This window comes from Megalobrama amblycephala, linkage group LG2, assembly GCF_018812025.1.
Source record: "Megalobrama amblycephala isolate DHTTF-2021 linkage group LG2, ASM1881202v1, whole genome shotgun sequence".
Classification (NCBI taxonomy): domain Eukaryota; kingdom Metazoa; phylum Chordata; class Actinopteri; order Cypriniformes; family Xenocyprididae; genus Megalobrama; species Megalobrama amblycephala.
Window position 1 is genome coordinate 57,687,165 of NC_063045.1, and position 26,428 is coordinate 57,713,592.

Below are 26,428 nucleotides of genomic sequence, written 5' to 3' on the forward strand. Positions count from 1 at the left end.
CTCCCATGTATAGTTTACAGCATTAGTTGAGATTTTTTTCCTTCAGAAAATTTGCCATGTACTGTACCTGATATAGATCCAAAATAATCGATATTAAAATTAATCATTCATAATTGAATCAGAATCGAATCGCAAGCTTGTGAATCGAAATCGAATCTTGAAATTTGTCAATACCCATCCCTACTATTATTAGTAATGTATATACAATAAAAAATATTTTTAGTGCTTCAACTTTAACTTTATTATCTGATAACGTTGGCACTGAGATCCGGAGGCTTCATGCCTCACTAATGGCGAATGTTGGTGAGATCCTCGTCCACGAGCAAAGCTTCTCCTTCAAAGGCCACGTCGGTAGTGGAAGCACATCTAACGGGATTAAAGGAGGAGAGATGATTCTACAGCCCATCATTTCAAAGACTCGGTGTGAGTAGTAAATTCCACTTTCAGAGGTGTATGGGGGTGGTAATGGACGTTGGGGATGGACGAGCGGAGTGGGGGGTGGACGGCGAGTGCTCTGAGGTGGGGGCAGGTAGCTCTTTCCCTTTCAGTGCAGCTGCCGTTTGCTCTGCAAATTGATGTTCTCCACTCCCCCCGGTATGTTTGAAAACGCAGGAATAGCTTTGATCTCTTTGGGACTGCAGGGTTTTTTGTGTTTTTTTTTTGACCACTCACGCAAATTGCTCCTGTAGGGACTGTGGCCTGAGGACTGTTTATTCGGCTGTAACTGCAGAGAAAGGTAAAGACACTTTGTCTCGGATATCAATGTGCAAGGGTCGCAGGGGTCACCCCAGAGTACCTTTCCACCAGCTGCTAGGAATCCTGGGAATGTCAGTTAAAGGGGTGCTCATCTAGACAACAAGCAGCTAATGGTTTCACTCACGTTTTTTTTTTTTTGGCCAATCTCATGATTCAGACACACAATTAGCTGTGGTCATCCGCACGTCCATATGCTACACCCTGCCAGATTGTGTGAACACTCCTGTAAAAAAAGTCTGGTATTAATGCATCATGAGAGTTTGTGTGCATTTTTTGTGAATCATTATGGAAATTTGTTAAAGGAATAGTTTGGTTTCAGTACAAGTTAAACTGAATCGACTGCTTTTTTGCCAAAAAATATTGGTCTCTTCCTTCATTTTCTTAAAAAAAAAAAAAACGACTTGCAATGGAAGTAAATGGGGCAAAACAAGTTTCTGGAGGATTTGAAAATTTAAATGTGAAACAATTTTTTTTAAGCACTTAAATTAATTACATTAATTCTTTTGTTTAAACTGTTTAAACTATAGCTGTTTAAATCATCATTTTTGCATTTAAGGGTTGTTTTGGTATTATTTATATACTATTATTTTATATATATATATATATATATATATATATATTATTAATATTAAGTTTTAGTAGTTTTGTTACATGCGTTTGTCATTTTTATAAGTTTTTTCATGTATTTGAATTCATCTTTAAGTTATTTTTATATCAGTTTTAGTTTAAGTAATTTTAGCACTTCAACTTATCATTGAAGTTTTTCATCTAATATTCATATTTTATAATTTTATTTAACAATAACTGATAGCATTTCACTTAGACAAAAAAAGTAAAATTATGTATAGCTTTATAGAGAAAAGGTTAGTAACAAATTTTAGTTACCAATTTTTTCACAATTTTTTTGTTTGTTTGTTTTTTTACTGTTGAAAGAGTGAGTATTTTAACATTTACGGATTGGCCTCATTCACTTCCGTTAAGTGCCTCGTTGTAACCCAGATTTTGTTTTTCTGAGGAGCGGAAAAAACATTACCAACTTTTATGCCACAAATGCTGTGAATTGAGCTTGAACACTTCTATTTGCTCTAGTCCACTAGTTTGTCTCAGTGTGAGAAGGTGTAAGGCGTTGATTTCCGCCTCTTATTTTTAGTAGACTGTGGTGACAGCTGGTACAGATAAGGAGGATTAGATGCTGTGTTCAATGTCTTGTAATACACACTCCCAAATACAGTACTGTATTGGTGTTTGGCCACCTGAGAAAAGGCTTAGACACACTATGGCAGTTCAAACACCAAATAGTAAAGTGTCTCTCTCTGTAACTTCTTTCATCCTTTCCTTCAGGCACAGACGACCCAAAAAAAAACATATTTGTATTGACAGCTCTGAATGTTTCTAATCTTGTGCGTGTCTGCCAGAGGGATACTGAGTGAGCATCCTTCTTTTGATAAGTCTGTCTGTCAAGGGAGTTTTCTGACCTCTCTGTGCAATCTGAATGGCTTTCTCAGATTTTTTTTATGTGCACACTTAATAATGAACAATAAAGAGAGAGAACCATAGTAGTTTAAAAGTGATAATCCGGTATGGCTTGCTTTCTTCCTCGTAACACAAAAGTAGATATTTTGAAAAATGTTTGGGGTTTTTTTGGTTTGTACATTGAAAGTCAGTGGGGTCCAATTTTGTCTAATCACTTTCATTATATGGACAAAAACAGTTAAAACATTCTATAAATATCTTCTGTGTTCCGCAGAAGAAACAATGTCAGGTTTGGAGCGACATGAGGGTGAGTATTAATTTTTGGGTGAACTGTCCCTTTATATTTGTAGGGCAACATCAGTGTTGTCGCTTAGCATTTAGCACATGTATTCAGACACATTGAGCTGTAGCGTTCATACCAGTGATGTTACAGGTACAGAACATTTACTATCCTCTTGTGTACTTGCTTACAACTAGCAAGAAGTAAATAATAGTCAAATTAAATCTATAGATCAATAAAATAACATGGAGCGTAAAACATGAGCCGCTCGAAACTGATAACACCAGAATCAGATCAGAATGATGACGGTTGTGCGTCGATCAGGCTTGTGCAGGAAAACCGGACGCTCTGTCAAAATGAATCTTTCCTGTGCTCTCATCTGCAATGTCAGCCGCTGTCTAATCTTCCCATCAGCGTCGCGCCGGGCTCTGACGCAGGTCCTCCACCGCTCTGCCCTGCCACAAGGCAACTCCCCAAACAGGCTTGTTTCCATCTAATCTGGCCACCAGAGAGAAGCGCTCTATGTCATCATTCACACCCTCCATATGGCGCACCTCCCCGTGTGCGGGCGGCAAGGCACAATTTATCATTATAAAGACAAAAAGAGGGCAAGGGGGGGTTGGTAAGGACCATTGCGTGTGAAATGCACACGATATTGTTGGCCATACAACATAATTTGACAAGATTATTCAGTGGGACTGTTCGAGTTGTTGCAAAACAGAAATTAAGAGGGGTGAAATTCAGAATAAAACTGTGTGTATATATGTATATATATATATATATATATATATATATATATATATATATATATATATATATATATATATATATATATATATATATATATATATATATATATATATATATGATTTGTATATGTAAATATACAAATCATTGTATATGTAAATATACAAATGGAGCGGCATTTAATAGACAGAGCCGTAGTTCACTGATAAGCCACGCAATATCACGTTCATATCGCAGATGAATCGCCTTCGATAATGAACGCGATATTTGCGTGGCTTATCAGTGAACTACGGCTCTGTCTGTTAAATGGTGCTCCATTTGAAAGCAGGTGATGGCGATTTAGCGGTAATCAGGGAACCGGCTTTACTGACGAAATGCGCGTGAGAATCGCATGCGATATATCGCCCAGCCCTAATATATTATATTATAAATAAAAATGTAATATAATTAATTAATTTGTGTGTGTATATATATGTATGATTTGTATAAATGAATAAGTATATATAATATATGTATATATAATGTAATTAATATATATATATATAATATATATTTAAAATAAAAAATTCTAATTTTGTATATTTACAAATTTATATAAAATTTATATATATATATATATATATATATATATATATATATATATATATATATATATATATATATATATATATATTGACACTGATATATACATTTAAATATAATTGTATTATATTTCTTAAATATTTATTTATTTACTATATTATTACTTTTAGCTGTTTAAATTTTGCACTTTCTTTTCAAGTAAAGTGTTACATTTTTATCGACATTTACAACTTGAGAACCTAGAAACAAATAATTCATTGTAACTATGTCGGGTAAAAATCTATTTTTGACACCTTGGCTTCTTTTGTCATTCAGTTGATCATTTGCTTAGTAGTGCGCCACAGCTTTTGAGTCTGATTTGAATCACAGGCAAATCGATCTGCGACAGCCCGAAATTCTCCTTTTGGCCAAACCGCGAGTGCACGAATCGCTTCTCGCTTCTCGCAACCCTTCCCTACCAAGGCTGTCTTTCTGCAGTAATGAGCCGTTCCTCTGGTTCCTCCTCAGGCTGTGGCGGCACTGGTGTTGTCTGGTTACTGTGGAGTGGACACAACCCAGCAAGGTCACTTGGGTTAATGGATTCTCTGTTCTCAGTGACAGGGACACCGTGGGCCCTGATAGATGCCTCATTAGCCCTGCATCTCTATCCTGCCTCTCCGCTCGCCTTCTGTGAGCGAACAAAGCGGATGGTGAAGAAGTGAAAGAGTCTGATTGTTAAGACGAGAAAGTTGTTGTGCAACCGACTGCAGACTCGTTTACAGCACAGACTGTGTCTTCATGGTTTCGCTTAATAATTTACTGATTGGCATCGCCTGAAATGGCATGTTTGTTCTTGCTTTTTTGTTAGTGAAGGTTATCCTTTCCCTGTGCACCCTTGCCAAGACTTTGTCCATAATTGATATGCAGCCCAACAAGTCATGGGTTCTTCATAGAGTTTTCTTAGAAAGCACCTCTGAAAGGAGCCATGCAGAAATGGTCATTATAAAATGCTGTTTTAACATTCTCATCTGGATGAAAGTGCAAGTTGTGTTTTTCGACAGCAGCACCACCCAGGAAAGGGACCTGCCTTAACTTGCATTTTCAAGTACTTTTCTTTAAGTATCCCGAGATAGATTTGTCACACTAATGCTTTTAACACTCTGCAATTTCTGGGTGAGAACAAAGGTGACTGACGTTCAGGCCCGTGTTGCCCTTAGCACCGGCTGGCAGGATGACAAGGTGAGAGTCCGGACAGCGACTCCCGGAGGCTGTTGGACCAGAACGGCTAAGCCAGCATCACCTCTCCATCTGCTCGTCACAGACAAAACGAACAGAGTGTCGGGTTTGGCTGACCCTTAACCCCCTTTCTTCATCATAAGCTGACTGCATAATCCGTCATACCTTAAACTTTTTGACAGGCTTGTTGACGGTGCTGGAGCCGGTACTAGATCTGGGCCGAATAAAATCTGCTCTGTATCAGCCCCTTAAACCTGCTAGTCTTGAACCAAGAAGCAGTACAGTCAGAGGCCAGGATCAGGAGAGCTGCTCAATGTGAATTTTTTTTGTTAATTTTTTTTGTTCTCATTACATTTTTTTTTTTTTTTTTTGTCCGTTTTTGTCTTGACAAAAATACCCTTTGAATTTAGTCAATATTTTGTCATCATATTAATTCATTTTACTCATTTTTATTGTAGTAAATGAAACAATTTTATTTGACAAGACCAAAATAAATTCTTTTATTTAACATGATTTTTATAAAATATTATTTACATTTATTTATTTTTTAATTTATCTAATGGGAATGTATTATTTACTATACTTTAAGCGTTATTTATTATCATTGTCTGCATTTTTAGCACTTAGATCAAGTTCACTTGAGCATTAGCATCATTTTGTGCACATGCAATTTGTAATATTACACTTATGCTCTGTATATAACTGATTGATCTCCTATTTATAGGATGCATTTGGGTGAGTTAAAGGATTAGTTCACTTCAGAATTAAATTAGGGTTGTTCCGATTCCGATACTAGTATCGGAAATACCACCGATACCACAAAAATTTCTGGCATCAGTATCGGCGAGTATTTAAACTCACGTACCGATCCGATACCATTTTCTTAAACAATACCTAGTTGTGCCCGCTATCTTTGCTTAACGCAGCAAATCGGAAATCAATTCTTCTTCGCGGCTCAGAATGCAAACACAGGAAGTTGTGCTGTGTTGCCACAAGCAACCACTGTTTAGAGCAGCGGAGAAGTGAAAACGCGCTAGCAGTATGTCTGCTGTTTGGCAGTATTTCAGACCAGTAAAACGACGACATGTCTCATATGCAATGCTGCAATTTCGAGTGGCACAAGTATTGGCAACTTTAACACAAATAACTTAATAAAGCATTTGAAGACGCGTCACCCCGCGCAACACGATGGTTACATAAAGGCTAATGCTGCGTTCACACCAGACGCGAATGAAGCGATAAGCGCGAATGATTTACATGTTAAGTCAATGCAAAGATGCGAATTGACTCCCTGCGGCGCGATTCGCGTGAATGACGCGGTGCGAATTGAGCGATTCGGGCGTTTGACGCGCTTAAGATGGAGAAGGATGAGGCGTGCCAGCTTCATTCAAACAAAGAGAAAAGTTTTCAAAAGACAATAAAGATAACCGACAAAATTGTCGAGTTTATTGTTCTGGATGACCAGCTGCTGTCAGTCGTCGAAAACGTGAGATTTTTATTTAACAAAATTGTTTCTGGACTTCAAGTTTTAAAGAGATTATTTTCTTATATAGCCTAATTTTATTCCTAGATTTATTTGTTGCACTGTTTTTATAGTTATATTGTAAAACTAATATACCTTTTTCAGTTTACAGTGTTAGATTTGTGGCTGCATTTGAAGTTCTTTTTCACTTAAAATAAATAAATAATATAACTGACAAATGTAGCCTATGTCAGATAATAAAAATACTCTAGTTCACTGTATATTTTTGTTCTTGTTTTATTAAGGGATAAGTCTGAAGCACACCATAAATAATTCTATCAATTCATACAGGGCTAGTAGTGTATATATATATATATATATATATATATATATATATATATATATATATATATATATATATATATATATATATATATATATATATATATATATATATATATATATATATATATACAGATACACACCCAGGTATCGGATCGGTACTCGGTATCGGCCGATACCCTGAGCTCAGGTATCGGAATCGGTATCGGGAATGGAAAAGGGGTATCGGAACATCTCTAAATTAAATTTTCCTGATAATTTACTCACCCCCATATCATCTAAGATGTTCATGTCTTTCTTTCTTCAGTCGAAAAGAAAATAAGGTTTTTGAGGAAAACATTCCCAGATTTTTCTCCATATTTCTCCATATAGCGGACTTCATCGGCTACCATCCAGGTCCAAATGTCAGTTTTAGTGCAGCTTCAAAGAGCTCTACATGATCCCAGACGAGGAATAAGGGTCTTATCTAGAGAAACGATTGGTCATTTTCTAAGAAAAAATAAAAATGTATATACTTTTTAATCACAAATGCTCATCTTGCACTGCTCTGCGATGCGCCACGTATTACGTAATCACGTTGGAGAGGTCACGCATGAAGTAGGCAGAAGTAGTGCAAAACACTCTGTTTTTTTTGTTAAAGCTTTGTTTTACCTTTTTCTTTTGTAAAGGCCGTTTGACTTAGTCGTTCGCTCTGTAGACACTTCCGCGTGACCTTTCCAACATGATTACGTAATGCGTGGCACAGAGCAATGCAAGATGAGCATTTGTGGTTAAAAAGTATATAATTTTTTTTTTTTTTTTTTTAAGAAAGTTGCCAATCGTTTCACTAGATAAGACTCTTATTCCTCGTCTGGGATCATGTAGAGTTCTTTGAAGCTGAACTGAAACTACAATTTGGACCTTCAACCCGTTGAACCCCAGTGAAGTCCACTATATGGAGAAAAATCTGGGAATGTTTTCCTCAAAAACCTTAATTTCTTTTCGACTGAAGAAAGAAAGACATAAACATCTTGGATGACATGGGGGTGAATAAATTATCAGGAAATTTTAATCCTTTAAGTTCTCAAAACTAGGAGAAAACTAGAAGACTCTAAAGTTCAGACACTGATACCTCTTTTACATCAAAATCGTGCCGTGCCTGTCTAGATGGAAAGAAGGTTTTGGTGCCTGAGCTTTTGAGCTGACGGGGGAATAGGGATGGTAACATGTCTATCACTCAGTTGATCTGGGATATGTTGGTTTGTATCTGTTGCCCCTGACAGCTTTAACCACACAGGTGCTCTCAGCGTCTGCTCCGTGTCTGGGTGAGTGATGGAGAAGCAGTACTCCTGGCTTTCCTCCACCTCGGATCTCTTATTTAGACGGCTTTCACACTTGGTGGCGGTGAACGTCTTGCATGCGCACCCAGTAGAGCTGTTAGCAGAGAGGCCGCAGTGTGTGTGCATGGTTAAGGGGGTGTGCGCGTGTTTGTCAGACTGAAACAGTGAGTCAGGGCAGGGGTGGGACACACTGACACACTCTTTACTGACTCTGTGTAAAGCCCCAGCAGAATTGCAACTGACCTGTTCCTCTGACGTTGTTTAACCACGTACACAAACTGTCACTGGCTCCTTTCGCAGGCCTCAAAGTCTTGACCGCAATACACCCACAACCTGAGAAAACAGAGGTGTAGTGCTGTTTCGTCAAACAGACCCCTCTCACTAACGTTATATCAAATGTTTGTATTACTTTATACTAGGCTACTTGGATGCTCGTGCGCTGTAGCTTCCTGTTACAGCAGCAGAATGTTCTTCCTGACTTCTGAGCAGTGATATCCTCCTCTTCCTCTCTTTAGCTGATTAGTAGGTCGTACTCAGGAGCATAGGGCACAGGGTTCATACACCTGCCACTGAAAGGACCATCATTCCTTGCCAAATACTGCCTGATGTACTGATGGGCTGTATGCTTACAAGTGTGTTTGTTTGGAAAGCCCATGTTTCTTGCCATAGAATCATTGTGTGGTTGAAGATGAAGTGGTGGATCTACTTGTATATAAATATTTGTTAACCAGGACCACAAAACCAGTCATAAGTCGCACGGGTATATTTGTAGCAAAAGCCAACAATACATTGTACAGGTCAAAATTATCGATTTTTCTTTTATGCCAAAAATCATTAGGATATTAAGTAAAGGTCATCTTCCATGAAGAAATTTTGTAAATTTCCAACTGTAAATATATATATAAAAATTTTTTTATTCATTGCTAAAGGCTTAATTTGGACAACTTTAAAGGCAATTTCCAGTTTATTTATTTATTTATTGCACCCTCAAATTCCAGATTTTCAAATAGTTGTATCTCGGCCTTTCAGATGACTGGTTTTGTGATCCAGGGTCTCTCTCTCAAACACACACACACACACACACACACACACACACACACACACACACACACACACACACACACACACACACACACACACATATATATATATACATACAAATGTATATGCTATTTTAAATAAATAAATATATATTTAAAATAAATATGAATAAATAATATGTGAGTATATGTGTGTGTATGTGTGTGTATGTATATATATATATATATATATATATATATATATATATATATATATATATATATATATATATATATATATATATATATATATATATATATATATAGTAATAGAATTTTTATATTTCTTTATTTTAAAAAAACATATAAAATGTATATATTTATTTAATTATATTTTATATAAGGATATATAAGATTTTTTAAATAAATATAAAATTAAATGTATATATAGTTACATAGAATTTTTATATTTATTTAAAAAAAATCTTTGTGTATATATATATATATATATATATATATATATATATATATATATATATATATATATATATATATATATATATATATATATATATTTATTTATTTAAATGTTGGATTTATTTATTTAAATGTTGGATTTATTTATAAAACAATTACATTATATGCATTTCAGATTTCTTTATCTAGTTTAGTAGATTTTATTTATAGTAATAGATAAATATAAATAATAGATAAATAATATAAATAGTAATTTATAGTAATCTGTTATGAATGTGTAATTTTTCAGTTTTATTTATTTATTTTTAATTATTTAAATATTTAATGAGATTTTATATATATATATATATATATATTTTATATATATATATTTAAATTCTGTTATTTTTATATATATATATATATATATATATATATATATATATATATATATATATATATATATATATATATATATATATATATATATATATATAAATAACAGAATTTGTTTATTGGATAATGTTTTTAATATTCAAATCTATTTTGCAAAAGTCCCTGGATTTCATCAGGGCTTGGTGGTGTGACCATGAGAGTTTTGGGCCGCTGTTTTCTTCAGGCCTTTTGGTCACAGGGCAGGTGTTGTTGTTTTTTCCATTTCAAGCCACACCTCACCATGAATGGACAAAATAAATGAGCGAAAAGGCAAATTGCTCAATTATTCACAAATGCTTTGGGGTGTGGACAAGCCTTTTCATCAAAAATGTTCTTTTTTGAATGCAGGTGTGATGGTGGTTTGTGGCGTTCAGAATCATCTTGACAAGGTCTTTGCGTGTTCACTCAGCCCAGACTCCGTGAGCTGTCTTTGTGAAGAGCCTCGTCACGATGAGCCCCATGATTGCAGCTAGTCATCAGCAGGGGAGCTTCTTTATGCGAGCGTGTTTGTTGCTTTGCATGAGTAGGGCTCGTCACGTTCCTTAGAGTAAGATACGGATGAACCTTGCTCGTTTTCAAGTCCCTCGAATTGATTTGAGAGGCCACCCACTCATCTGTAGGAAGTATCGCATTATGCGAGGTTGCGAAAGCCCTGGAAACACCGACAGTCAAAACACTGCCTTTAGAGTAACATCTCTGCTACGATCCAAGCAGAAGCTCTTTTACTGCCGCACGGCAAGCATCGCTCTCTGATAACGGAGCAGGGGGGACGCTGTTGGCCAGCAGAAAGCTGTCTGTATGCAAGTCTCCATCGAGTGGCTCTGTCACCGTTCATCAGCCAAACCATCAGTCAGTGAACCTGTTTTTCCCTCTACACCAGCGAGGGAGAGAAAGACGCTGCTGTGTGCAGAGTGAGTCACGTTGCAGCGGAGAGCGAGCGAGCGAGAGAGAGACACACACGCACGGAGCAGCTGAGCATTGAAGTCAGACAAGTTTATCAAGCGGAGGCCCTTGAACGAACCAGCCAGCTCTGCTTTTGTAAAGGACAGTCAGAGGCGTAACAAAGTCATTAAAGGAGAATCAATACAATGTGATGCAATTTGCATTCGGTGCTGCTTGATTCAAGCAAACGGGGGAAATGGGTTTTAGAGCGGCGAGGCCTGGGCTCTTATAGACCGTTCACTGATGCCCGTGAAGAAATCTGATATTGGCCAAATGAATGTGCTCCATTGTGCACTTCCACTCAACCTTTTCTGGTCTGCAAGAATGACGATGCAACTTGATTGCTTTGCTAATAACCTATAAACACTGGTGCGTTTTGGCTGCGTTCTTTCGTTTTTCATGTTGTGTAGGAAAGACTTTATTGATACGCTCAATTGTCTTTCCTAGTCGTTTTCCTTTGGGAATGTCTTGTTGGAGAGCAAGTCTTTCCACCAAGAATATCTTTACAAGAGTTGTGATTGGCACTGGAGAATCCCGGTACGCTCCAAGCGGAGGGAAGACGAAGAAGAAGCATGTGTGATAGTTTTATGGTGATGATGTAAGCCTCATGGCGACGGGCTTTTCCCCCTATCTTTGGAGCCAAAGAAATGGTGTTTTCAGGGGGAGATTGCTGAGGAGCAATACAGATTTTGAGCTAGAGAGACCCTCTAAATCTGCTGAGTGAAGATAGTCACGGCCTGTTCTGTTTTACCGCTACGTACTTGCTCTAGCCTGGCGCCTTGCTGCTCCAGACACAAACAAACCGCTCGCAGATGTGTCTTGTGTTTGTAGCATTTAAAAGGATAGTTCACTCAAAAATGAAAATTCAGCCACCATTTACTCAACCTCATGTCATTCCAAACCTGTATGAGTGACTTTCTTCGGTGGAACACAAATATGATATTTTGACCGAATGTGTCAGTTTTTTTCTATCTATACGATAGAAGTCAGTAATGTTTTGGTCCCCGTTGTCTTTCATAATTTGGACAAAAACAGTTGGAACAGTCTTCAAAATATTTTCTTTTCAAAATGTATATATATATATATATATATATATATATATATATATATATATATATATATATATATATATATATATATATATATATATATATATGTGTGTGTGTGTCAAAATTGGCGCGTTTGTGTAACGCACGCAATAATGTTTTTCAGTTTAACGTGTTAAAAATATTTAACGCAGCATCCGTATTTTCCATCATATTTGATTAGCGTTACATTATATGATCACGCTCTTATTCAAGCAAATGCTTTTAAATCATTCAAGCACCACAAGACACACGAGATCCTCATCATGTTCGGCAGCGGTAGCTCTTAAAGTCACAGCAGCCTAATAAACCAGTTGCTGTGATGTCTGTCATTAATGTTAATCAGAGAACAAAGGTAACAGAGAAAATTGAAACTTTAATAAGGATTAATCTATATTTAATTTATAATTTATGCATTGAAGACTGTAAAGTGTTTGATACTTTATTCAGTTTCTGTGAAGGCCAGAGGTAAATATGACATTTATCATTGTAATGGGTTTATGTGAAAATTGTTTTAAGTTCACTTAAATTAAAAGTTATTTTTTAAAGCCTAAATATTAAAATTGATAGCTTTCAGTTATACTGTTTCATAGAGACATCAGTACCAGTGTTAGTATCAGTGATACTGACCTTCATTCGTAAAAAGATGCCATTAAACAAATATTTAAATATACTGTCTTTAAGTTGTTTCTACATTACATTTTGAGAATAACTGTGAAATTTTTACAATATAAAAATATTAAGTACTCCAATGCGAAAAAACTGTGCGATTTTAATACATTTTTTTAATTGACTGACAACACTAATAATAAAATTAAAAATAAAATGTTTTTTATATATATATATATATATATATATATATATATATATATATATATATATATATATATATATATATATATATATATATATATATATATATATATATATATATATACTTTATTTTTAAAGAAATATTTGAATGTTATTAAAAAAAAAAAGTTTTATAAAAGAATGTTATATAAAATATATAGAGAGTGGATCTCTCCAAAAGTTTTGGGTGCAATATCCCTTAATGCTAGTTCTTTGTAGCATTATTGGGCTGAAACTCACCTGTCTTTGACTTCTAAGCAAACTCTTGAACTTCTTGAACTTTAAACTGACTCAGAATAATTGTGTTCAAAAACCTTCTGAATCTCTCGCATCTGGCTTTGCTCTCATAGGTGTACACCAGGACGAGGCCGTGTGCAAAAACCGGTTGTTCTTCACTTTCTGTTTGCAACTAATGAATTTATTCAAAGGGAGGTGGCGGACTGGCTTGTACACACTCTTTAAGTACTGTATGTGTTGAAGAAATACAAACGGCACCAAACACGGGCCTGGACACTGAACAAATAAAGCTGACCTACAAGGTGGCATTCGCTATGCACACAAACAGCAGCGCGGCCGGCGTCGCCTCGCAGCTATACTGAGCGTCCCACTCCTGAAAACAACTCCTCTATATCCATCTACCGACACTGGGATTCAAGTTACGTTTGCATATTTTTCCACGTCAGAGTGTTTGCTGTACGCTGAACTAAAGGTGGAGCAAGATTATTGGGAATGATGCAGGTATGAGTTTAGCTGGGAACATTAATTTTTTTTGTGTGTCTCTACAAAGAATTACATTTCTGTTTTCATCAGTTATGCTCATTACAGTTTTGTGGATTGGTGGTGGATATTTGCATTGAATGCAGTGTCAGTTTATCTGTATTTAAAACTGACCCGGCACTCTGACTTCAGCTGACAAATCACAACACTTAACGGCATAAGCAGCGGCGTGTTTTTACATGTTTTTGTTGGTGTGATGCAGAAATGGCACTCTCAAATATGTATGCGTTGATGCATTTATTGCATCAATCAGGGCAATTTGTTTCCAATCTTCCTGATCTCTCAGGTAAGAGAGATGATCAGTGTTCTTCATAGCCCAGAGTCTGTAGGCGTATATGTATTGCGGCATCCCATTTTTCCCTCGGTTTACTTGCGCTCCTTGAGATGCATGTCTTTTTATATCCACAATGATCTTCATTATACTCTGTTCTTGCTTACAGTTTCAACCCAGCATTCTTTGCTGCAGCTCCGTTGCTGGTGTTGAGACACTTTTAGCCAGTGAGCGGCGAGTGTGTGTGCGTTTGTGTGTGTTTGTGTGCACATGTGTGGAGGAATGCGTTATCAGGCCCAGCCTTCCTGTGGTTCCTAATCCTCTGTCCCCTTCCCCAGCCCCCAACCTCTTTTTCTCTCTCTCTCTCTCTCTCTCTCTCTCTCTCTCTCTCTCTGTCTGTTTGGCAGCAGCTTCGGCTTCAGCTACGTGGGGGAGGGTAGGCCTAACCATGTGACCCAAGGCGCTCCCCCATTTGGCAGGCAGACGAATTGTGGATTTTTGGACAGGCGGGTCTTTAGCTACCACTGTTCTTACTGATGCACTGGGATTGTCCTTGGCTTGAAGTCACTGGCTTTCGGGTTTTGCAGATATGTCAACAAATGTTATATTAAATAGAAAAATGTGGAAAGAGGGTGTTCTGTTGAGGTTGAAGCTTTGTTTTTCAACCATTTTTTTTATTATTTTGTATTTTGCATAAATTTGTGTCATAGCTCTTGGATGTGTTTGTATACATTTAGCTGGAGTGAGTAATTTCTGGTAAGACCTTTTATGGAGTTATTTTTTTCATGTATTCATTTATTTTCATTTTATAGTTTTATTTTCACTTTTTTTCTTTTCAGTTTAGTTTTTAGTTTTCACTCTGTAATTGTTAGATTTAATTTAGTTTTAAGTTTTAGCATATTTTTTCAGAATTTTATACTTTTTATTTTTAGTTTATTTATTTTAAGTAAAAATAAATAAAACCATAATATAATAAGTAACAAATTTATAATAGTAATAATAATAATTATTATTATTATTACTAAATACATTTTTGCCCATTTATATATTATTTTAGTCAGTTTCATATTTTTTGTTGTTGTTGTTTAGTTTGTTTTTCGCAGTTTCAATTTTTGTTTTAGTTTTGTTTTGATTTAGTTTTTTAGTTTTTGTTAAGGCTAATAACACTGGTTTCTGTGACACTAGTGGAAAATAATGCTCCTAAAAACTTGCCTTCCATTGTTTGGATAAACAGGTGCAAACTCCCACTGCAAACTCAACACACCTTTGTGCCACAGGTGTTAATTCCAGTTGGTGCTGCTAGTGACGCAGAAAATACACTTTGTATAGGGACCTATGAAATCTCAGTTTTAAATTTTTTTTGGAGTCCATTTTAATGGTGAAATTAAATTGTAGTAATCAAAAAAAATCTAATTAATTGAAATCATGAAAATTATACAATTTAACAATAAATTATTAAAAGTTTAACAAAAATTATATTTTTAGGGCCCTATGAAAAAAGTTTTCTGTTTTAAGTTGTGGATTCCATTCCATTTAATTAATTTTTAATAATCAAAAAGCATGTCTAATTAATTAAATTCATAAAAACAATTCAAAATCAAATAAAAAAACAACACAAATTAATTTAAGTTAAAAACAAATACATTTTTTTTTTTTTTTTAAGAAACAATACATTCTGTATTGTGTAATTTAATTTTTCTGGCAATCAAATGAAGGCATAAAATATTAATTTAATTTATCTTTTAATCATATGAAATTAAACTTTTTGTCAGACAAAGTTGTGCACAACTGATGAATTAAAATATGGGAACTTTTTTTAATAATAATAATAATTATTATTATTATTATTATTATTATTATTATTAGTGTTAGTATTATTATTTCACTGAGACGTAGCTAAATTCTACTGTACAACAATAATATATTCCTGTCAACCTATTTCTTCATGTTAAAATAAACTTTAATTTTGGCGTGTTGCCTTGAAGACCTTTGAGTTTCTCTGTGTTTACGATATGACGATTTTTGGTAAAAAAATGGTAAAATGCTGATGAAGTAACTCTCAGAGCAGCTCTGGAGATGAAGTTCATGCATTCATATCCTCATATAGTGAGGAAGCAGCGGCTGAAAACACCACGAGCGTCACATGTGCTACAGTGTGTGTGTGTGTGTGTGTGTGTGTGTGGTAAATGAAACCACGTGTCTGCGCCATTCATTCACATAGAACGTGCAGGATTCAAATTTAAAAAGTCTTTTTGTGGTTTAATATTCACAGACACTAGTCTATATTGTGATTTGATTCAAGTGTACTGACCTTTTACTGACTTATTTATTCATCAAAACATTGACAAAATTACATGAAATTTTGTTTTTGTGACTGGATTCAGCGATTCCGTACGTGTTTTCTGCATCACGGCCCTACGTGTAGCTTTAAAAAGTGACGGAAAATGCGAATTCAGGTGTGCTATAATGATGCTTTTTATCCCAGTCTCGATCGTTCCTCGAACTCTCCTAACCTGTGCCGTTTCAGGTTCTGTCCCCTGAAAGCGCAGTCCCTGTAGAGAGCTGAATCTGCACTTCATTTCAAGAGCGCTGACACGCAGGCATTTCTCCGGCCTATCAGAAATCAAAGGCCTGCATGCTTTTGTGTGCTACTTGGCAAAAAAGCAGAGGCGTTTCGTACCCTGAATGGTCACACCCCTGCGGTGCCGTCTTGTCCTACTGTCCCAGACTGAACGGTCCTGTCGGATGGGTGCAGGAAGAGACATAAGAGTGTTTGGTGTGGCGCAAGGGAAGTAGGGTAGAGAAAGTTACAAGCGAGGGAAATGGTACAAGAAGGAAAGGATGGTCCGTGTGTTGGAGGAATTGGAGAAAGGGAGGGAAGCCCAGCAGGAGCAGGTCACTGCAGGCCAGGGGTGGAACTAGAGGAAAAGAGAGGAGGGGGTTAGATGGAGCCCAGCAGTAAAGAACAGTGTGTTCTGTTCATTCCAGGGCAAGAACTGTTTGTGCTGTTATCCGTCACACAGTGAAGGGAAAGCAATAAGCAAAGATGCTGAGCCGTGTTATTTCGCAGCACAAAATAAGATCTGCTGCTTCAAAAGAGTATGTGTGTCCTTTGCTGAAGGTTTGAACAAACCTTGGCTTGTGGTTGTGCTTGCCACGTGTGTGGTGTTAGGATGTTTACTTTGGTGTCCGGGTGTGTTTTAAAAGACCTCATGTTTGAAATTGGATTTTTCTGGCTTGAGGCCAAAAACACTCATTTAAACTCAAGTGTTTCTCTACTAGGAAAATGAACTAAAATGGTTGATGACTCATCTTGCACATCTTGCATCGTGCAAATTTTTGTCCAATCAGATTCTTTCTAGAATGAGAATGAATCATTGTAATGGCTAGTAGTAAGTTATGATTTGTTTTGTTGCAATAGGAAATATGTCAACACAGGAAAGAAAGCCATCATGGGGTCCTTAACTGTGTGTGTTCCTCAGATGCACCATATCGTGTTTCTAGATCAGATGGATTGGGTTGTCCAATGTTTGAATAGATGCTCCTTCATTGAAGGATTGTTGCAATATGAGAGATTAATGATTACAGGGGTGGGCTGAGCAGCACTGGGCTAATTAAGCACCATTAATGCTCATCACTCGGCTGTTAATTAATCTGGAGAGCTGTAAGGTAATGCATTTCATAGAGACAACCTCCAGAAATCAGTAGTAAAAAGCATTTTGGCTTAATACAGAGAGCTGGTACTTATTAGTGGTCTTTGCTATCATATCGAGAGACTTGTGTTTGGCTATTTTGATTCTTGGTCCAATCCAAAATGACCTAGCAACTGCATAGCAACACCCTGGCATTCTGGCATTGAATTTTGCTAGGGCAAACACCACTAAATATATCTTCTAGCTGACAATCGATGTTTTATAAATATTTTTTTAAATTACTAATCTGTTGAATATTTCTTGAATTAATTGGATTTTCAAATGCCATTTTTAGCATGTTATTGAGATTGAAATGTAATGCTAATCTGCATGCTAATTTTAGTCGTTGTTTTCTTAGTATAAATATTCTGTGTGTGTGTATTTATATATGTATTTATTTTATTTGAGATTTATTTATATATATATATATATATATATATATATATATATATATATATATATATATATATATATATATATATATATATATGTGTGTGTTTGTGTATTAAATGTTTACATTTAGAAATTAATATACATGTTTTGAATTAAATTAATTTTTATTATATAAAAATAAAAAATATAACTCTTACTGTATACATTTTTTTGTACCAGTTATGTATTTTATTTTATATATAAATAAAATTAATTTATTAAACTGATTATTTATTATTTTTAATATATTATTATTTTATATTATATATATATATATATATATATATATATATATATATATATATATATATATATATGTGTGTGTGTGTGTGTGTGTGTATGTATGTATTAAATGTTTACATTTTGAAATTATTATACATATTTTGAATTAATTGAATTTTATTATATATAAAAATTAAAAATATAATTATCTTACTTAAAAAAAATTAAATGATTCTCCATGATTCTCCTTTAATCAATAAGGAAATTTGTAGTTCATGTTTTAAATCAGCCTAATCAAACCAATAATGACAACCAAAAAAATCTCCAGTAGATTTCTTTTGTTTGTTTGTTTTGTACCTATATAAACTTACAACCAGATTACTTAATGTATTCTGTGTATTTTAAGTTGGATTTTGTTTGTGGTGGGGGTGGATGTCTTTTTTTGTTCGTAATCACCTACATATTATGCATCCCTAGTTGTAAGAACATGCACCAAACACAAATCGGCAAATCCCTCAGTATAACATCACAAAGAGGCTGAAATCAGACGCAGGTTTAATAAACGGCTCTTTACACGGATGGGGCTGGTGTAATTGCTAATGAAAACGGCCACACGAGCATGTAAATATTGCTAAGCCTGCTTCAGTCAAGTGGTTATCAAAACACGACAATGGAGGATCTCATTTTGTCACTGCCGCCCACCTCCCTTTCTCATCCTCCGCTCGATCCTCTCATTATCCCTGTAGGTGAAGCTCTCTCTGATCAACTCTGTCACTCCTCTGAGTGACTCTTCTTCCAGCCCCCCCTTGACTCAACAGCGCTCATCCACCTTTCTTTTCCAGCTGAGGGGTGTCTGACCTAAATCTTTAAGGAAGGAGAAGAAAATGGAAGCAGAGAGGGATGTTGAGGGGAGTGTTGGAAGTGTGCCACCACTGATGTTGGCAGCAAAATTACCGATTTTAATTATTATTATTTATTTTTATTTATGCCATATAATGATTCTCCACTAATAATTAATGACATTTGTTCTTAATGTTGGTGTCTGACATAAAGAGGGATGTTGAGGGGAGAGTGTTAGGGGTGTGGGGCGGCTGACAGCCACTGATGTTGGCGGCAAATTAGCATGTGTGCTAATCAAGCTTCACCCCCGAGAGCGGAGACAGACGGGGAGGCGGTGGGGTGGGGCGGAGGGGGTCTTGTTGTCATTATTAACGTTGTTCAATCTAAATGGACACGCACAAAGAAGCACCCTCTTTGCTCGGAACAAGCTCCCTGATCGCTTAAATAATTGAGCGGGGTTGAAGGCGTTATCTTTGCAGAGGGCTCGGATCTCAAAGTGGCGGCGGCCATGAGAACCTCAGCATTTTCCACATCTTTTCTTTTTTGAAATCAAAGCGCTATAAATAGCCTTCTCCCTCCTTCCCTCCCTCCCCGGCTTCTCCCGTCGACGCAGAGCGTGAGGATCCTGCAGTAAGACGTAGCGTTCGGGTCATCCACGAACGTACGGGTTGCGACCCGTTGCTCTGTTTTAAAGCTCACGCTTTGCACCGGCTTTTGTCTCAGGCGATGCAGTCTCGAGAATTCTCACACTGACTGCGGTGCAGCAGCCCGAGAGATGCCACATGCTGTCAAATCTTGCTCCTTTGTGTGCGGCGCTGGCTGCTTTTTAAACTGTGATTGGTGGAAATGCTCCAACTCGAGGAAACGGTTGCAAAACCCACCCTATCAAAGCACGGAGAAAGATGTGCTGGTGCAGTCAGTTGTCGATTAACCCCTCGTGCCTCTGGGCAGAACCGCAGCCATCTGAGAGTCCTCCGAATGAAATTGGTTAAAGCCACTACAGCGGCATACGCGTCTGCCTCAGTGAGTCAAAGCGGAACAGAGCCTTTGTTTTGATTGAGTCCTGTCACTCTAACGTGTCTGTCTTTCTTTCTTTCTTTCGCAGACTGCCTGCTAGGTTGAGGAAATTCGGGGTGCCCCATAGACCCCTAGGTTCCTCCGATGAACCCCATCAACTCCATGAAACCTGCCCTGCCTCCAACGCCACACAGGTCAGTAGCTCCTGCACGTCAAATGCGAGTCAAAATGTGACTCGCGCCCACTGTTTCCTCTCTAACGACATTGTGAACTTTCAAACCCCCATTCAAACTGACACCTGCTTCCCTTAACGCTGCATCTAACAGTCTAAACCCTACCGCTGATATTTTGATTGTTGATTTTGCATATTTTAACTACTGTTTGGTAATAGCTTCAGGGAAGCAATGTGTTTTAATTGTTTTGCAGTCTTATCTGGATGAGATTAGCCTTGGCGTGCAGTTCCCTTTATGAGTTAGGTTGCTGTTTTTTTGCACACTTTTAAAATGAAAGGTTCTCATTTGGCTGTCCTCAAGTTTTTGATGTTACACTTTAAGTTAGAGTCCTGCACGGGTCCATTTTTGGAGACCTGCCCCCGCCCGTACCCGCAAAGTTCAGCACCAGATCTGACCCGTCACCCGTGATAATATCAAAATTAAATCCGCACCTGCCCAGACCCGTTAATATTTGGCCCGTTACCCGGTCCGTCTCCGCGATAAATCACACACGCTAAAATCATTCCAATTAAAGTGCTGTTTTTTTTATCGCGCACCTCTCTCAACATCACAACAGCATCATGAATGGGCTAATGAAACGAGCGATTTGTTTTGCGGCATTCAAAATTTTATGGCATGTTTTGCAAGCCACAAAGCCGCTTATGATTTTATTTTGCTGATCTCGTATTACACCACACTTTCTCTACACATCCGATTTTGCCTTTAAAGACTCGTTGTCAACAATTTTATATACTCCACTCGCTCATCCATAGCTACTCCTGCAACGCTCGCTCCAACTAGGCTACGAGAAGCATCAACAAAAGTCGCACTGTCGCAGTGGTGGTCAAATGTCATATCGTTGTTGCGTATGTGTAATGGTAATTTAGACATACAAATATTGCGCATATTTTTCATCCGCACTACTACCCGCCCGCAAGGAGTTAATTATCCGCCCGCATCCCCACCCGTGAATTTTAGGAATGTCACAATCCACCTGTTTTAGCCACTTTTATGCGGGTACCTGACCCGTTGCAGGACTCTGCTTTAAGTTCTTCTAGCTAAGTACCAGTACATGGATGGTTATCTGAAGAACCTGAGATTTAAAAGTTCTTTGTGGAACTTCTTTTTTTTTTTTTTTTGTTCTTTTTTGAATCATCTTTAAAGGGATATTACACCCTAAATTGAGTAATCTGGTTCTTTTTTGAATCTTTTTTTTTTTTTTAAGTAATATTACACCCTAACTTGACTAATCTGGCATTTACTCACCGTCATGTTGTTTCAAACACGTATGAATGATTTTCTTCTGTGGAACACAGGAAGTTTAGCAGAATGATGTCATCCATACAATTAAAGTGAATGCTGTACATAAATAGTTTAATTATGTAAATGTAAATTATGTAAATATTTTATATATACAGTCAAACCAAAATGTATTCAGACACCTTGAACATTTCATTCATTAATACAGTTTATTCACTAGAGTTTAAAAAAAATGGTTATGACAAGATCTTAGAGTTAAACTGTGTCAGAAAAAATGAATCTTAATTATGTCAGATAACACTTAAGCAAAACATGGTCAGGTCAAAGTGTCTGAATAATTTGGGTTCCAAATTTTTATCAATTTTACTGGTAGTCTACTGTATGAAGAATATTTGGGTATAATATGTCACAGTTTACTTTATTTTGCTATCCTCACTTAGTGTCCTGCGCCCAAGAGCAAAAATATATCAAAAATGTCTTGATAATATTCACATATATATATATATATATATATATATATATATATATATATATATATATATATATATATATATATATATATATATATATATATATATATATATATAGTTAATTGTATATATATATATAAAGTTAATTTTCAAAAATCATGTTTTTTGTGCATTCCAAGTAATATCAATCAGACTGCAGTTGAGTTGTTGCAGTTGAGTAAAGTTCACTGAAAGTATGTTTTTTATATATATTAAAAGTTTTTTTTTGTTTTTTTTTTTAGCAAAAGCAGATAACTCCAACATTCGTTTTTTGATAAAAGCAGATAACTCCACATTTCATGTATCAGAGTTTAATCTTAATCTTTGTAATCTCCTCAATGTACTGCAAGGTTCTGTGAAAAAGTTTTTATTTTCCTTTTATGCCCTGAAGAAGATATCACAGGTTCATCAAGTTCGTCAGAATTATCCATCCTCGATCACTTTTAGTCAGCTTTGACGAAACTCCTCTCAGCTAGCACGTCTTTTCGAAGTGACGAGCAGCCTTGTCACCTGACCTGAATACTGCGTACTGATTCGCTAAAACGGACTTATCAGGTTGTGTTCAAAAACAACAAGGATGCTTGTCGGTTTCTGCTGTAAAACGCGAACTCACGATGCCTTGACAGTGGACATTACCGGCTTTGTTCAAAACGTGTGTTTAGGGTTCAGAATGTGCTATATGTGGAGAATAACGGCGGCAGTCAGTTCATTATACGTAAATGTATGTATGGATTTATGTATGTATGTATGTTTGTGTGCGCGCCTAATGTCTGTTGTGTTCCACTGATGAAAGGTTTTGAATGACATGGGGGTGAGTAAATGATGATTTTTGGGTGAACAACCCTTTTAAGTGTGCTTAATTCTGCAAACCAGCAAAGAGAAATTTACAACCCAATTGCTTAATGTGCTCTGGGTATTTTAAAGTAGATTTTAAGCTTTCATAGTAATTTGGTCCTTTAAATATTTAGTAAATGGTGCACTGCAGGCTCCCGTAGGTAGGTGTTTTTGGCACATTTTCATAAGTTTTACTGATATTTGAGCACATAAAGAGAATTATGTTGCTTTAGAGGCGATAATGAAGCAAACAATCCGAACATGTAGAAAAAGTCTAAGTTGGCTTTTCGCTCTCACCGCAGTACACTGAAGATAAATTGCCCACAGTGGCACATGCATTGGGCCCCAAACTGAATCCGCACACCCACTTCTTCTCCTATTATTTGCTGAGATCTCAATCAGCTTGAGTGTCGAGTTTTTTTAATTTTGATTGGCTGCTTCGTCTTTCAGCTGCTGATTGGCTTCTAGAGGGTTTGGCTTTGAAACCACAGTTTCCTGTTTCATAGAGAAGGGTATCTGGTGGTTTTCCTGCAGAGGAACTTTAAGAGAAACCTCTGCCTCTTATGGAATGTCTCTAAGCTGCCGATAGTTCAGTTTGTTTACTTGCCACAGCAATGCAATGACCAGCCACAACGAGACACTCGCTTTGAGCCTTTGTTGGAACCTCAATATCCTGTGGGCCGCAGGCCAGCGGATACTTTGCCGCAGGTCGAAGTGGAAATGTGTCAAGAAGGGGATCTCGTCTTTCTTCGAGGGCTTTAAAGAGAGGAGTCTTTCATGTGGCAGTGGGGTTGAGGTGTCTCGGGTCAGTCCGGGTGAGAAGCTGTTCAGAGCCAGTTATCACTCGATAAACCCTTGCTGGTTTAATTTTCTTGATACTCTTGAGTTGTTGCCGCTTGGAGAAGTCTTACCTGAAATGCTCCCTTTCGGTGTCCAAGGTTTTTGCCACTCTTGCCAGTGACTAGAGATAATTTACTGGCCACTGCATTTAACTGTACTTAGATTTTTTTCCCCATTGAAATATATATATTATACACACATACACACACAAACATATATGTGTTTCATATATATAAATATACATATATATGCCTTTACATACATACTACCTTTACAATATATTGCAGTGCATCACAATATTGCAAGAGAATCACTGCTGAAACTTACAAAATTGCAATAGAGACATTTTAGAGCTTATTTAGTGGATTCACGTTTTTGTCAATTAGACTATAAGAAATCTTAGAATGTGCTATTATTGATACTCAGTTTTGATACAATATAATAAGAAAAATGTATATTAGCTATGTATGACTAGAAGCAAAGGCCTAATATTGTCATTGTTCAGTGCATCATATACTAGTGAGTATATTGTCTTTTTTATGCTCACCTTCAAAAGTTTGTAAGATTTTTAAGTCTCATATGTTTACCAAGGCTGCATTTATTTGATCAAAAATACAATAAAACAATAATATTGTGAAATATTATTACATTTTAAAATAACTTTTTCTATTTTAATATCAGTTAAAATTTAATTTATTCCTGTGACAGCAAATCTATTTTTTTTTTAGCATCATTACTCCAGTCTTCAGTGTCACATGATCCTTCAGAGATGATTCTAATATGCTGATTTGCTCCTTAAGTAACATTTCTTATTATTATCAATGTTGAAAACAGTTGTGCTGCTTCATATTTTTGTGGAAACTGACATTTTTTTCAGTATTCTTTGATGCATAGACAAATCAGAAAAACAGCATTTATTTGATTTATAAATCTTTTGTAACATTATAAATATGTTTACTGTCACTTTTAGTCAATTTGATGCATCCTTGATGAATAAAAGTATTAAAAAATGTACCGACCCCATGGTAGTGTGTATGTTCCGCTTTGGTTTTGAATTTAAACAACAAATTTGGCTTCTTGGATGAGCTTATAATGAGCTTATAAATTATTATAATAAGTTGTTTTAAAGATGCATATAGTCACTGATGTTTGTGTGTATTTATTGATTTATTTATTTTTAATATGAGTGTTATAGTGTTGTTTGCATGTTAACAGTTTGAATATGCATTGTTACAGGTCATAAAACAAGATGCCAGCAAACTCCTTATCTCATCTGCTTTATCTTTATGGTCATTTTGGGCTCTATTCCAATTTTTTTGTTTGTTTTTTTGGGGTCCTTATTGGGCACATTTCTATCCATCAAGACCTTTTCTCTAGTTAGTAAGCACCCCTAAAATGCATGTTTAGGTGCAAGTTCTATTAGAGCCATACATGTGCACATTTTTGTCCTTTAATGTATGGGTAGCCGCCATATTTAATTTGACATGAATGAAGAAGAGGCTTTGTTTGAAGGGTAGATTACACAGCCTTGACATCTTAAACCATGACTAATTTTTACATGCTTTTCAGAATGTTTTTTTTAAGATGTACATAACAGTACAACTGATTGAACATTCATCCCTTACAGCCTCATTTTAATTCAAGTCAAAGTAAATATGGCGCCGACTCTAACTGAGGTACTCGTTTCCCTGTTCTAATCAGCGTGTGATGTAGTTTGGCTAATTATGGAAAGATGGCGAGCGATTATTGAGAGCGATCTGGTTTGATCCAGTTACACAGAAAACAGTAGATATACACACACACACACACTTACTCTCTCACCCCCTCTCCCTTGGCATCGTTACTCTTTCCTGTCTCTAAGTGACTGTGGAGTCGCCATGGAAACATTGTGCCGAGTACCTCCAGAGCATGTGGCTGTGGCATGTCTGAAGTCGCAGAAAGATCCTCTCTCTCTCTCTCTCTCTCTCTCTCTCTCTCTCTCTCTCTTTCTCTCTCACACACACACACTTAACACCATATGCTGATATCATACCAGGACAAAAGATGTAGATGGAATAATATGGATCTGGCTGTGGAGAACACGAGGCAGATCAGTGAAAAGTGAATTAAGAGCATTTTCTAGAGGAAGCACTCGGATGCATTAATAACCCCGGTGTCTGTGTGTTTCTCTCGCCCCACAGTGACGCCTCTTACCCATATGATCCTGTCCCCTGGCAGCAAGGCCCCAATCAGCCTGCAGGCTCCCTCTCTGTGGTAACCACAGTGTGGGGGGTAACCAATCCTTCACCCAGCCAGGTAAGAAGGAGTCTCCGCCGTGATGACATCACCAGCTTGTTTACCTCAAAGCAAAGAAAGCACTGCATGTCCCTGGGATGTCCTAGTCAAGTCTGCTTCTCAAACAAAACATTCTTGTTGTTGTCAATGAATCAGCATTCGGAATCATTGAGTTGTTCTTGGTTAATTGAGAAATACTTATTAATAATTATATAAATATAGTAAATAATAAATTCTTATAAATACTTAATTTTTATAATTACATTTATATTTTTAATAACTA

General features: G+C 36.4%; 1 protein-coding gene across 1 annotated transcript in view; it reads left to right on the forward strand.

Moving 5' to 3' along the window:
• Positions 1-290: 290 nt before the first annotated feature.
• The window catches only part of zmiz2 (zinc finger, MIZ-type containing 2), a 41,587-nt gene continuing 15,449 nt past the window's right edge, over positions 291-26,428 (forward strand). Inside the window, exons 1-5 of the mRNA XM_048181520.1 lie at positions 291-421; positions 690-827; positions 4,996-5,159; positions 5,236-5,368; positions 26,052-26,166. Coding sequence (XP_048037477.1) covers positions 291-421; positions 690-827; positions 4,996-5,159; positions 5,236-5,368; positions 26,052-26,166 — 681 coding nt within the window. The remainder of the gene's footprint in view (positions 422-689; positions 828-4,995; positions 5,160-5,235; positions 5,369-26,051; positions 26,167-26,428) is intronic.